This window comes from Oncorhynchus keta, chromosome 7 (genome assembly GCF_023373465.1).
Source record: "Oncorhynchus keta strain PuntledgeMale-10-30-2019 chromosome 7, Oket_V2, whole genome shotgun sequence".
NCBI lineage: Eukaryota > Metazoa > Chordata > Actinopteri > Salmoniformes > Salmonidae > Oncorhynchus > Oncorhynchus keta.
Window position 1 is genome coordinate 50,642,108 of NC_068427.1, and position 15,145 is coordinate 50,657,252.

At 45.6% G+C, this 15,145-nt stretch overlaps 1 protein-coding gene across 2 annotated transcripts in view; it reads right to left on the reverse strand.

Moving 5' to 3' along the window:
* The window catches only part of ptprna (protein tyrosine phosphatase receptor type Na), a 112,988-nt gene that overhangs the window by 26,102 nt on the left and 71,741 nt on the right, over positions 1–15,145 (reverse strand). The window contains exons 14-19 of one of the 2 annotated variants that reach the window (XM_052523150.1): positions 10,000–10,239; positions 8,359–8,506; positions 7,996–8,069; positions 7,836–7,913; positions 5,542–5,661; positions 1,342–1,508 (exon numbers count right to left, since the gene is read on the reverse strand). In XM_052523150.1, coding sequence (XP_052379110.1) covers positions 1,342–1,508; positions 5,542–5,661; positions 7,836–7,913; positions 7,996–8,069; positions 8,359–8,506; positions 10,000–10,239 — 827 coding nt within the window. The remainder of the gene's footprint in view (positions 1–1,341; positions 1,509–5,541; positions 5,662–7,835; positions 7,914–7,995; positions 8,070–8,358; positions 8,507–9,999; positions 10,240–15,145) is intronic. The other variant, XM_052523151.1, reaches the window with a different exon arrangement.

Genomic DNA, 15,145 nt, shown 5'->3' on the forward strand with positions numbered 1-15,145 from the left:
ATCGCTACTCTGACTAGTATCACTGCTCTGACTAGTATCACTACTCTGACTAGTAACACTGTTCTGACTAGTATCACTGCTCTGACTAGTATCACTGCTCTGACTAGTATCACTACTCTGACTAGTATCACTGTTCTGACTAGTATCACTACTCTGACTAGTATCACTGCTCTGATTAGTATCACTGCTCTGACTAGTATCACTGCTCTGACTAGTAACACTGTTCTGACTAGTTTCTCTGCTCTGACTAGTATCACTGTTCTGACTAGTCTCACTGCTCTGACTAGTATCACTGCTCTGACTAGTATCACTACTCTGACTAGTATCACTACTCTGACTAGTATCACTGTTCTGACTAGTCTCACTGCTCTGACTAGTATCACTGCTCTGACTAGTATCACTACTCTGACTAGTATCACTACTCTGACTAGTATCACTACTCTGACTAGTATCACTACTCTGACTAGTATCACTGCTCTGATTAGTACCACTGTTCTGACTAGTATCACTACTCTGACTAGTATCACTACTCTGACTAGTATCACTACTCTGACTAGTATCACTGCTCTGATTAGTACCACTACTCTGACTAGTATCACTGCTCTGATTAGTATCACTACTCTGACTAGTATCACTGCTCTGACTAGTATCACTACTCTGACTAGTATCACTGCTCTGACTAGTATCACTACTCTGACTAGTAACACTGTTCTGACTAGTATCACTGCTCTGACTAGTATCACTGCTCTGACTAGTATCGCTACTCTGACTAGTATCACTGCTCTGACTAGTATCACTACTCTGACTAGTAACACTGTTCTGACTAGTATCACTACTCTGACTAGTAACACTGCTCTGATTAGTATCACTGCTCTGACTAGTATCACTGCTCTGACTAGTAACACTGTTCTGACTAGTTTCTCTGCTCTGACTAGTATCACTGTTCTGACTAGTCTCACTGCTCTGACTAGTATCACTGCTCTGACTAGTATCACTACTCTGACTAGTATCACTACTCTGACTAGTATCACTACTCTGACTAGTATCACTGCTCTGATTAGTACCACTGTTCTGACTAGTATCACTACTCTGACTAGTATCACTACTCTGACTAGTATCACTACTCTGACTAGTATCACTGCTCTGATTAGTACCACTGTTCTTGAATAACCTTTACGTCTCAGACTCAAGGCCTTCGTCAGACCCGATACATACAGCGTATTAAAGAGCAGTGATACAACCAAGATCAGTTAAGTTGCAGTGAATTAAGTGATACTGCCAAGTGGTGTACTGTATGTCAAGTTGAATAAACAGACATTCAATTCAATGAATCTGCAGTACCTGCGGAAGTCCAGCAGAGGGCGTGTGGAGGTAGGGATTCCGTTGGCGGGCCAGCTGAGCAGATGGAACTGTGTCAGGGTTCGAGTCTCCTGGGTCTGAACGTTCTTCAGGTAGAAACTACGAACCAGGAAGTCCTTACACCAGATGTGTTCAGAGACCAAGTTCACCTTGTAGGGAACAAAGATAATTTAATATCACCGAGTGGGCACCTGAACAAGGCAGTTAATCGACAGTTCCCCGGGCGCCGAAGACGTGGATGTCGATGAAGGCAGCCCCCCCTCTCCCTCCCAGTACCTCTCTGATTCAGATAGGTTGGGTTAAAATGCGGAAGACACATTTCAGTTAAAAGCATTCAGTTTTACAACTGATAATGCTTTTTGTCTTTATTTTTATTTTTTGTGTGTGTTTTGTTGTTGCTTACGTATGTATACGATCACATCTATGTCTCTATTATGCAGGGAATACCTTGGGAACACATTTCCAGAATTAAAATCACTCGGACACTAGTCAGAGCAGTGACACTAATGGTACTCAGGACTACAGTAGAATGGTGGGGGGATCGACTATGTGTACTCAGGACTGCAGTAGAATGGTGGGTGGATCGACTATGTGTACTCAGGACTGCAGTAGAATGGTGGGTGGATCGACTATGTGTACTCAGGACTGCAGTAGAATGGTGGGTGGATCGACTATGTGTACTCAGGACTGCAGTAGAATGGTGGCTGGATCGACTATGTGTACTCAGGACTGCAGTAGAATGGTGGGTGGATCGACTATGTGTACTCAGGACTGCAGTAGAATGGTGGGTGGATCGACTATGTGTACTCAGGACTGCAGTAGAATGGTGGCTGGATCGACTATGTGTACTCAGGACTACAGTAGAATGGTGGGGGGATCGACTATGTGTACTCAGGACTACAGTAGAATGGTGGGTGGAACGACTATGTGTACTCAGGACTACAGTAGAATGGTGGGGGGGATCGACTATGTGTACTCAGGACTACAGTAGAATGGTGGGGGGGATAGACTATGTGTACTCAGGACTACAGTAGAATGGTGGGGGGATCGACTATGTGTACTCAGGACTACAGTAGAATGGTGGGGGGATCGACTATGTGTACTCAGGACTACAGTAGAATGGTGGGGTGGATCGACTATGTGTACTCAGGACTGCAGTAGAATGGTGGGTGGATAGACTATGTGTACTCAGGACTACAGTAGAATGGTGGGTGGATCGACTATGTGTACTCAGGACTGCAGTAGAATGGTGGGGGGATCGACTATGTGTACTCAGGACTGCAGTAGAATGGTGGGGGGATCGACTATGTGTACTCAGGACTGCAGTAGAATGGTGGGGGGATCGACTATGTGTACTCAGGACTGCAGTAGAATGGTGGGTGGATCGACTATGTGTACTCAGGACTGCAGTAGAATGGTGGGGGGATCGACTATGTGTACTCAGGACTGCAGTAGAATGGTGGGGGGATCGACTATGTGAACTCAGGACTGCAGTAGAATGGTGGGGGGATCGACTATGTGTACTCAGGACTGCAGTAGAATGGTGGGTGGATCGACTATGTGTACTCAGGACTGCAGTAGAATGGTGGGTGGATCGACTATGTGTACTCAGGACTGCAGTAGAATGGTGGGTGGATCGACTATGTGTACTCAGGACTACAGTAGAATGGTGGGGGGATCGACTATGTGTACTCAGGACTGCAGTAGAATGGTGGGGGGGATCGACTATGTGAACTCAGGACTGCAGTAGAATGGTGGGGGGATCGACTATGTGTACTCAGGACTGCAGTAGAATGGTGGGGGGGATCGACTATGTGTACTCAGGACTACAGTAGAATGGTGGGGGGATCGACTATGTGTACTCAGGACTACAGTAGAATGGTGGGGGGATCGACTATGTGAACTCAGGACTGCATATCCAATTACCATAGAGTCTGAGAGGGATTTTTCCTTCTTCGTCTGTACCACATTGAATAGTGCTGTTAATACAGAGATACACTATAGATAAGTGGTTCTCAATCCTGGTCCCGGGGGCCCAAAGGGGGTGCACATTATTATTATTATTTTTTTGCCCAAGGACTGGCCACCCCACATAGCCTGGTTCTTCTTCTTCTTCTTCCCAAGGACTGGCCACCCCACATAGCCTGGTTCTTCTTCTTCTTCTTCCCAAGGACTGGCCACCCCACATAGCCTGGTTCTTCTTCTTCTTCTTCCCAAGGACTGGCCACCCCACATAGCCTGGTTCTTCTTCTTCTTCTTCCCAAGGACTGGCCACCCCACATAGCCTGGTTCTTCTTCTTCTTCTTCCCAAGGACTGGCCACCCCACATAGCCTGGTTCTTCTTCTTCTTCTTCCCAAGGACTGGCCACCCCACATAGCCTGGTTCTTCTTCTTCTTCTTCCCAAGGACTGGCCACCCCACATAGCCTGGTTCTTCTTCTTCTTCTTCCCAAGGACTGGCCACCCCACATAGCCTGGTTCTTCTTCTTCTTCTTCCCAAGGACTGGCCACCCCACATAGCCTGGTTCTTCTTCTTCTTCTTCCCAAGGACTGGCCACCCCACATAGCCTGGTTCTTCTTCTTCTTCTTCCCAAGGACTGGCCACCCCACATAGCCTGGTTCTTCTTCTTCTTCTTCCCAAGGACTGGCCACCCCACATAGCCTGGTTCTTCTTCTTCTTCTTCCCAAGGACTGGCCACCCCACATAGCCTGGTTCTTCTTCTTCTTCTTCCCAAGGACTGGCCACCCCACATAGCCTGGTTCTTCTTCTTCTTCTTCCCAAGGACTGGCCACCCCACATAGCCTGGTTCTTCTTCTTCTTCTTCCCAAGGACTGGCCACCCCACATAGCCTGGTTCTTCTTCTTCTTCTTCCCAAGGACTGGCCACCCCACATAGCCTGGTTCTTCTTCTTCTTCTTCCCAAGGACTGGCCACCCCACATAGCCTGGTTCTTCTTCTTCTTCTTCCCAAGGACTGGCCACCCCACATAGCCTGGTTCTTCTTCTTCTTCTTCCCAAGGACTGGCCACCCCACATAGCCTGGTTCTTCTTCTTCTTCTTCCCAAGGACTGGCCACCCCACATAGCCTGGTTCTTCTTCTTCTTCTTCCCAAGGACTGGCCACCCCACATAGCCTGGTTCTTCTTCTTCTTCTTCCCAAGGACTGGCCACCCCACATAGCCTGGTTCTTCTTCTTCTTCTTCCCAAGGACTGGCCACCCCACATAGCCTGGTTCTTCTTCTTCTTCTTCCCAAGGACTGGCCACCCCACATAGCCTGGTTCTTCTTCTTCTTCTTCCCAAGGACTGGCCACCCCTCATAGTCTGGTTCCTCTCTAGGTTTCTAATCTCCACCCGGCACAGCCAGAAGAGGACTGGCAACCCCTCATAGCCTGGTTCCTCTCTAGGTTTCTAATCTCCACCCGGGACAGCCAGAAGAGGACTGGCCACCCCACATAGCCTGGTTCTTCTCTAGGTTTCTAATCTCCACCCGGCACAGCCAGAAGAGGACTGGCCACCCCACATAGCCTGGTTCTTCTCTAGGTTTCTAATCTCCACCCGGCACAGCCAGAAGAGGACTGGCAACCCCTCATAGCCTGGTTCCTCTCTAGGTTTCTAATCTCCACCCGGGACAGCCAGAAGAGGACTGGCCACCCCTCATAGCCTGGTTCCTCTCTAGGTTTCTAATCTCCACCCGGGACAGCCAGAAGAGGACTGGCCACCCCACATAGCCTGGTTCCTCTCTAGGTTTATAATCTCCACCCCTCATAGCCTGGTTCCTCTCTAGGTTTATAATATCCACCCCACAAAGCCTGGTTCCTCTCTAGGTTTCTAATCTCCAACCGGCACAGCCAGAAGAGGACTGGCCACCCCACATAGCCTGGTTCCTCTCTAGGTTTCTTCCTAGGTTTTGGCCTTTCTAGGGAGTTTTTCCTAGCCACCGTGCTTCTACACCTGCATTGCTTGCTGTTTGGGGTTTTAGGCTGGGTTTCTGTACAGCACTTTGAGATATCAGCTGATGTACGAAGGGCTATATAAATACATTAGATTAGATTTGAACTACTCACCTGATTGAAATCATCAACTTGTCATCAGATTTACATGATTTCAATCAGGTGTGTAGTTGCTAAGGACCAGGAATTGAGAACTACTGATAACGATATATACTGTATATATAAACCCCTCACCTCGTAGATGTGGTAGAGGGACGATCCCTCGTCAGGCCAGTAGCGAACACACTGAGTCTCTCCGTCCTCAACCAGGGCAGTCATCATCACTATCACTGTGCAGCCATTCTCCCACACCATCTATAGTACAACAACACACTATCACTGTGCAGCCATTCTCCCACACCATCTATAGTACAACAACACACTATCACTGTGCAGCCATTCTCCCACACCATCTATAGTACAACAACACTGTCACACAGCGGGCTGTACTGGTATATACTGTGATTGACATGCTAGACTAGGGCTGTACTGGTACATACTGTGATTGACATGCTAGACTAGGGCTGTACTGGTATATACTGTGATTGACATGCTAGAGTAGGGCTGTACTGGTATATACTGTGATTGACATGCTAGACTAGGGCTGTACTGGTACATACTGTGATTGACATGCTAGACTAGGGCTGTACTGGTATATACTGTGATTGACATGCTAGACTAGGGCTGTACTGGTATATACTGTGATTGACATGCTAGAGTAGAGCTGTACTGGTATATACTGTGATTGACATGCTAGACTAGGGCTGTACTGGTATATACTGTGATTGACATGCTAGACTAGGGCTGTACTGGTATATACTGTGATTGACATGCTAGACTAGGGCTGTACTGGTATATACTGTGATTGACATGCTAGAGTAGGGCTGTACTGGTATATACTGTGATTGACATGCTAGAGTAGGGCTGTACTGGTATATACTGTGATTGACATGCTAGACTAGGGCTGTACTGGTATATACTGTGATTGACATGCTAGAGTAGAGCTGTACTGGTATATACTGTGATTGACATGCTAGACTAGGGCTGTACTGGTATATACTGTGATTGACATGCTAGAGTAGGGCTGTACTGGTACATACTGTGATTGACATGCTAGACTAGGGCTGTACTGGTATATACTGTGATTGACATGCTAGAGTAGGGCTGTACTGGTATAGACTGTGATTGACATGCTAGACTAGGGCTGTACTGGTATAGACTGTGATTGACATGCTAGACTAGGGCTGTACTGGTATAGACTGTGATTGACATGCTAGACTAGGGCTGTACTGGTATATACTGTGATTGACATGCTAGACTAGGGCTGTACTGGTATATACTGTGATTGACATGCTAGACTAGGGCTGTACTGGTATATACTGTGATTGACATGCTAGAGTAGGGCTGTACTGGTATATACTGTGATTGACATGCTAGACTAGGGCTGTACTGGTATATACTGTGATTGACATGATAGACTAGGGCTGTACTGGTATATACTGTGATTGACATGCTAGACTAGGGCTGTACTGGTATATACTGTGATTGACATGCTAGACTAGGGCTGTACTGGTATATACTGTGATTGACATGCTAGACTAGGGCTGTACTGGTATATACTGTGATTGACATGCTAGACTAGGGCTGTACTGGTATATACTGTGATTGACATGATAGACTAGGGCTGTACTGGTATATACTGTGATTGACATGCTAGACTAGGGCTGTACTGGTATATACTGTGATTGACATGCTAGACTAGGGCTGTACTGGTATATACTGTGATTGACATGCTAGACTAGGGCTGTACTGGTATATACTGTGATTGACATGCTAGAGTAGGGCTGTACTGGTATATACTGTGATTGACATGCTAGACTAGGGCTGTACTGGTATATACTGTGATTGACATGCTAGACTAGGGCTGTACTGGTATATACTGTGATTGACATGCTAGGGCTGTACTGGTATATACTGTGACTACTGTGATTGCATGCTAGGGCTGGTATATACTGTGATTGACATGATAGACTAGGGCTGTACTGGTATATACTGTGATTGACATGCTAGACTAGGGCTGTACTGGTACATACTGTGATTGACATGCTAGACTAGGGCTGTACTGGTATATACTGTGATTGACATGCTAGACTAGGGCTGTACTGGTATATACTGTGATTGACATGCTAGACTAGGTCTGTACTGGTATAGACTGTGATTGACATGCTAGAGTAGGGCTGTACTGGTATATACTGTGATTGACATGCTAGAGTAGGGCCATAGTTACTGCCCCATGTCCTTCTACATCAACTGTGTCACTATACACAAGTAGCCCTGTTCTGATTTTTTCCAAGTTTCAGTTTATTAATGTGCCATTAAAGCGCTTTTCCTTCAACATTTTGGTCAGCTGACACTCAAGCTAAAAGTTCCTCAGAGTACTATGTGTTCCACTGACCTGCCAGAAGTCAGCGATGGTGTGTGCTACTGACCTGCCAGAAGTCAGCGATGGTGTGTGCCAGTGGTCCCTGGGTGGCGATGTAAGCAGGCAGTCGAGGATCGTGGTCAATCTGGGGTTTTATAGATAGAGGATATTAAATGACACCTGTGTAAACCACGGGACATCACAAGAGTAGCAGTCAGAGATCTTACTATGATGCTGGCGTTAATGTAGTCTTCCTTGGTGGAGTTGCTCTCCGTCTTCAGTTTCACACGGGAGTGGTCATCTAGAACAGAACAGAGAGTAACTAACCAAGCTCGAGAAGAGGATCGTAGATGTAACGTTAAGTCCTGGATTCAATCTAACGCAGGTGAACGGCCTGCACACAGCAATAGGCTTGTAGGAAAAAAAGGCTATTTTTTTCTCCCTGACGTTTGCTGAGATCGCGCTTGTCTCTAAATGCTACGGATGCTCATCTCAAGCAGAAAAAAAACACTTGACCTTTTATCATGTGATGTTTGAATCCCAGCCCAAGACTAGAGGAGAAACCCTGAGGAGAGGTAAAGGAGACTCACAGGGAAGAGACTCGGGGCAGCGGTTCTTCTCCAGCTGGGATTCACTCTGCCCGACGGTGACAGCACTGGGTTCAGCCTGGTAGGAACATAGAGCGTTCCATTCCTTCATCAGACGCTCCTTATCCTTCAGATGATCCTCCATATAGGCCTGAGGAGAAGGACACGGACGTTATGAACAGAGTTCAGAATATCTCTGCTATGGGATATTAAGACTAGTTGTTAGAGTGTATCTCTGCCATGAGATATTAAGACTAGTTGTTAGAGTGTATCTCTGCCATGGGATATTAAGACTAGTTGTTAGAGTGTATCTCTGCCATGGGATATTAAGACTAGTTGTTAGAGTGTATCTCTGCCATGGGATATTAAGACTAGTTGTTAGAGTGTATCTCTGCCATGGGATATTAAGACTAGTTGTTAGAGTGTATCTCTGCCATGGGATATTAAGACTAGTTGTTAGAGTGTATCTCTGCCATGGGATATTAAGACTAGTTGTTAGAGTGTATTTGATGAGAGCTCAAAGGCATTATCATTATTAAACAATCAGGGCCCATTTCCTGGACAGAGATAAATTTAATGACCCCATACCCTCTGATACTGACCAGTAGTAAGTATAATGACCCCATACCCTCTGATACTGACCAGTAGTAAGTATAATGACCCCATACCCTCTGATACTGACCAGTAGTAAATATAATGACCCCATACCCTCTGATACTGACCAGTAGTAAGTATAATGACCCCATACCTTCTGATACTGACCAGTAGTAAATATAATAACCCCATACCCTCTGATACTGACCAGTAGTAAGTATAATGACCCCATACCCTGATACTGACCAGTAGTAAATATAATGACCCCATACCCTCTGATACTGACCAGTAGTAAATATAATGACCCCATACCCTCTGATACTGACCAATAGTAAATATAATGACCCCATACCCTGATACTGACCAGTAGTAAATATAATGACCCCATGCCCTCTGATACTGACCAGTAGTAAATATAATGACCCCATACCCTCTGATACTAACCAGTAGTAAATATAATGACCCCATACCCTGATACTGACCAGTAGTAAATATAATGACCCCATACCCTCTGATACTGACCAATAGTAAATATAATGACCCCATACCCTGATACTGACCAGTAGTAAATATAATGACCCCATACCCTCTGATACTGACCAGTAGTAAATATAATGACCCCATACCCTGATACTGACCAGTAGTAAATATAATGACCCCATACCCTCTGATACTGACCAGTAGTAAATATAATGACCCCATACCCTCTGATACTGACCTGTAGTAAATATAATGACCCCATTCCCTGATACTGACCTGTAGTAAATATAATGACCCCATTCCCTGATACTGACCAGTAGTAAATATAATGACCCCATACCCTCTGATACTGACCTGTAGTAAATATAATGACCCCATTCCCTGATACTGACCTGTAGTAAATATAATGACCCCATTCCCTGATACTGACCTGTAGTAAATATAATGACCCCATTCCCTGATACTGACCTGTAGTAAATATAATGACCCCATTCCCTGATACTGACCAGTAGTAAATATAATGACCCCATTCCCTGATACTGACCAGTAGTAAATATAATGACCCCATACCCTGACACTGACCAGTATCATGTGACCAGTAGAGATGTCCATCTTGGACTGTGCGGGCTCCTCGCTCCAGGAGGGCGTACTGCTGTGTGAGGAGGGGCTGTGTTGTGGGCCGTCACTGAACTGGGACGACACACTGCTCACCCTGGAGGTGTCTGTCCCCCTCCGACCCCCCGCTCCCACACCCACCGCCTCCTGACGACTGAGCGAAGTCTTGGCTGCCATGTGCTGCCGGCAGAGCTCCTAGGAAGTCGACAGAAAGATATTCCCGTAAACAAGATGTAAACAACAAGCGAATCACTTTCATCAGCCATAATTATGATTCTATCATCACAACTCGTGAGACATTTAATAGAGACGTTATGGTAAAATGTCACACAAAGCAACTAACAACTGTGTATGGAGATGTATGCCCAATACAAAATGATAACCAACTCATCGTGGCTTTGCCACAATATTGGAATTACTTTTTAAAAAAAATGTAATAATTAGTCTACCTGCCACCCGTTAAAAACATAAATGGCTTAGAATGATTAGTGTAAATCAAAAAAATGCATCGAAAGTTTTGACAGCAATGCAGCATAAGATTCAAGTCAGTTGGGAACAGGGCTTTGATGTCCCAATACCTTGACACCGGGTCTTTGAACTGACATATCTATCCTTTCATTTCAATTTATTAAGCTATTATATTAAATACTTGCTTCAAAAATAATGCTCAATATATGGGGCATTGAACAGTCAGCCTTGTGCAGACTCTGCCACGAGGAAACAGATTCAATAGATCAGTCAGCCCTGTGCAGACTCTGCCACGAGGAAACAGAATCAATAGATCAGTCAGTCCTGTGCAGACTCTGACACGAGGAAACAGAATCAATAGATCAGTCAGCCCTGTGCAGACTCTGCCACGAGGAAACAGATTCAATAGATCAGTCAGCCCTGTGCAGACTCTGCCACGAGGAAACAGATTCAATAGATCAGTCAGCCCTGTGCAGACTCTGCCACGAGGAAACAGAATCAATAGATCAGTCAGCCCTGTGCAGACTCTGCCACGAGGAAACAGAATCAATAGATCAGTCAGCCCTGTGCAGACTCTGCCACGAGGACACAGAATCAATAGATCAGTCAGCCCTGTGCAGACTCTGCCACGAGGAAACAGAATCAATAGATCAGTCAGTCCTGTGCAGACTCTGCCACGAGGAAACAGAATCAATAGATCAGTCAGTCCTGTGCAGACTCTGCCACGAGGAAACAGATTCAATAGATCAGTCAGCCCTGTGCAGACTCTGCCACGAGGAAACAGAATCAATAGATCAGTCAGTCCTGTGCAGACTCTGCCACGAGGAAACAGAATCAATAGATCAGTCAGTCCTGTGCAGACTCTGCCACGAGGAAACAGAATCAATAGATCAGTCAGTCCTGTGCAGACTCTGCCACGAGGAAACAGAATCAATAGATCAGTCAGCCCTGTGCAGACTCTGCCACGAGGAAACAGAATCAATAGATCAGTCAGCCCTGTGCAGACTCTGCCACGAGGAAACAGAATCAATAGATCAGTCAGCCCTGTGCAGACTCTGCCACGAGGAAACAGAATCAATAGATCAGTCAGCCCTGTGCAGACTCTGCCACGAGGAAACAGAATCAATAGATCAGTCAGTCCTGTGCAGACTCTGCCACGAGGAAACAGAATCAATAGATCAGTCAGTCCTGTGCAGACTCTGCCACGAGGAAACAGAATCAATAGATCAGTCAGCCCTGTGCAGACTCTGCCACGAGGAAACAGAATCAATAGATCAGTCAGCCCTGTGCAGACTCTGCCACGAGGAAACAAAATCAATAGATCAGTCAGCCCTGTGCAGACTCTGCCACGAGGAAACAGAATCAATAGATCAGTCAGCCCTGTGCAGACTCTGGCACGAGGAAACAGAATCAATAGATCAGTCAGCCCTGTGCAGACTCTGGCACGAGGAAACAGAATCAATAGATCAGTCAGCCCTGTGCAGACTCTGCCACGAGGAAACAGAATCAATAGATCAGTCAGCCCTGTGCAGACTCTGCCACGAGGAAACAGAATCAATAGATCAGTCAGCCCTGTGCAGACTCTGCCACGAGGAAACAGAATCAATAGATCAGTCAGCCCTGTGCAGACTCTGGCACGAGGAAACAGAATCAATAGATCAGTCAGCCCTGTGCAGACTCTGGCACGAGGAAACAGAATCAATAGATCAGTCAGCCCTGTGCAGACTCTGCCACGAGGAAACAGAATCAATAGATCAGTCAGCCCTGTGCAGACTCTGCCACGAGGAAACAGAATCAATAGATCAGTCAGCCCTGTGCAGACTCTGCCACGAGGAAACAGAATCAATAGATCAGTCAGTCCTGTGCAGACTCTGCCACGAGGAAACAGAATCAATAGATCAGTCAGTCCTGTGCAGACTCTGCCACGAGGAAACAGAATCAATAGATCAGTCAGCCCTGTGCAGACTCTGCCACGAGGAAACAGAATCAATAGATCAGTCAGCCCTGTGCAGACTCTGCCACGAGGAAACAGAATCAATAGATCAGTCAGTCCTGTGCAGACTCTGCCACGAGGAAACAGAATCAATAGATCAGTCAGCCCTGTGCAGACTCTGCCACGAGGAAACAGAATCAATAGATCAGTCAGCCCTGTGCAGACTCTGCCACGAGGAAACAGAATCAATAGATCAGTCAGTCCTGTGCAGACTCTGCCACGGGGAAACAGAATCAATAGATCAGTCAGCCCTGTGCAGACTCTGCCACGAGGAAACAGAATCAATAGATCAGTCAGTCCTGTGCAGACTCTGCCACGAGGAAACAGAATCAATAGATCAGTCAGTCCTGTGCAGACTCTGCCACGAGGAAACAGAATCAATAGATCAGTCAGTCCTGTGCAGACTCTGCCACGAGGAAACAGAATCAATAGATCAGTCAGCCCTGTGCAGACTCTGCCACGAGGAAACAGAATCAATAGATCAGTCAGTACTGTGCAGACTCTGCCACGAGGAAACAGAATCAATAGATCAGTCAGTCCTGTGCAGACTCTGCCACGAGGATACAGAATCAATAGATCAGTCAGCCCTGTGCAGACTCTGCCACGAGGAAACAGAATCAATAGATCAGTCAGTCCTGTGCAGACTCTGCCACGAGGAAACAGAATCAATAGATCAGTCAGCCCTGTGCAGACTCTGCCACGAGGAAACAGAATCAATAGACCAGTCAGTCCTGTGCAGACTCTGCCACGAGGAAACAGAATCAATAGATCAGTCAGCCCTGTGCAGACTCTGCCACGAGGAAACAGAATCAATAGATCAGTCAGTCCTGTGCAGACTCTGCCACGAGGAAACAGAATCAATAGATCAGTCAGTCCTGTGCAGACTCTGCCACGAGGAAACAGATTCAATAGATCAGTCAGTCCTGTGCAGACTCTGCCACGAGGAAACAGAATCAATAGATCAGTCAGTCCTGTGCAGACTCTGCCACGAGGAAACAGAATCAATAGATCAGTCAGTCCTGTGCAGACTCTGCCACGAGGAAACAGAATCAATAGATCAGTCAGTCCTGTGCAGACTCTGCCACGAGGAAACAGAATCAATAGATCAGTCAGTCCTGTGCAGACTCTGCCACGAGGAAACAGAATCAATAGATCAGTCAGTCCTGTGCAGACTCTGCCACGAGGAAACAGAATAGAACATATCTTCTGGTGCTGTTCATCGGTGGCTCGCTTTTGGAGTCAGGTCCAGGAATGGTTGTTATGTCATAATATCAGGGTGCAGATGGACCTGCAAACTGTATTTTTAGGGGCTCTGAAATAAACACGATCATTTAACGGGAAATGTCACTATGCTCTTGGGTAAAGTATTTATTTTTCGGGCATTATTGGTAGAAGTGTTACAAATGTTGAGGTCCAGGGCCCTCGTCTGACATCATAGTAAAATGAGGGATGTAATGCAAAATTAAATAGCAAAATGTTGTTATAAACTATGTGGTTACATTTACATTTACATTTAAGTCATTTAGCAGGTTAGACCCCTGAATGCTGATTGGTTGAAAGCTGTGGAAGAATGAAAGCAACAAAGCCAGAGGGGGTGTGGTATATGGCCAATAAACCACGGTTAAGGGCTGTTCTCAGGCACGACGCAACGTGATTAACACGAAAGGCTGGGGGGTCTCAATCATGGTGATGACGATCATGATGAGGCCTAACCTGTCCCAGTGTTACTTAAAGATCACCACTTTATTTTAAGAACCTGTCCCAGAGTCTAATACTGAGGGCTACATACAGTTGAAGTCGGAGGTTTATGTACACCTTAGCCAACTATATTTAAACTCAGTTTTTCACAATTCCTGACATTTAATCCTAGTAAAAATTTCCTGTCTTGGGTCAGTTAAGATCACCACTTTATTTTAAGAACCTGTCCCAGAGTCTAATACTGAGGGCTACATACAGTTGAAGTCGGAGGTTTATGTACACCTTAGCCAACTATATTTAAACTCAGTTTTTCACAATTCCTGACATTTAATCCTAGTAAAAATTTCCTGTCTTGGGTCAGTTAAGATCACCACTTTATTTTAAGAACCTGTCCCAGAGTCTAATACTGAGGGCTACATACAGTTGAAGTCGGAGGTTTATGTACACCTTAGCCAACTATATTTAAACTCAGTTTTTCACAATTCCTGACATTTAATCCTAGTAAAAATTCCCTGTCTTGGGTCAGTTAAGATCACCACTTTATTTTAAGAACCTGTCCCAGAGTCTAATACTGAGGGCTACATACAGTTGAAGTCGGAGGTTTATGTACACCTTAGCCAACTATATTTAAACTCAGTTTTTCACAATTCCTGACATTTAATCCTAGTAAAAATTCCCTGTCTTGGGTCAGTTAAGATCACCACTTTATTTTTAAGAATGTGAAATGTCAGAATAACGGTAGAGGGAATGATTTATTTCAGCTTTTATTTCTTTCATCACATTCCCAGTGGGTCAGAAGTTTACATACACTCAATTAGTATTTGGTAGCATTTCCTTTAAATTGTTTAACTTTAGTCAAACATTTTGGGTAGCCTTCCACAAGCTTCCCACAAAGAGTTGGGTGAATTTTGTCCCATTCCTCCTGACAGAGCTGGTGTAACT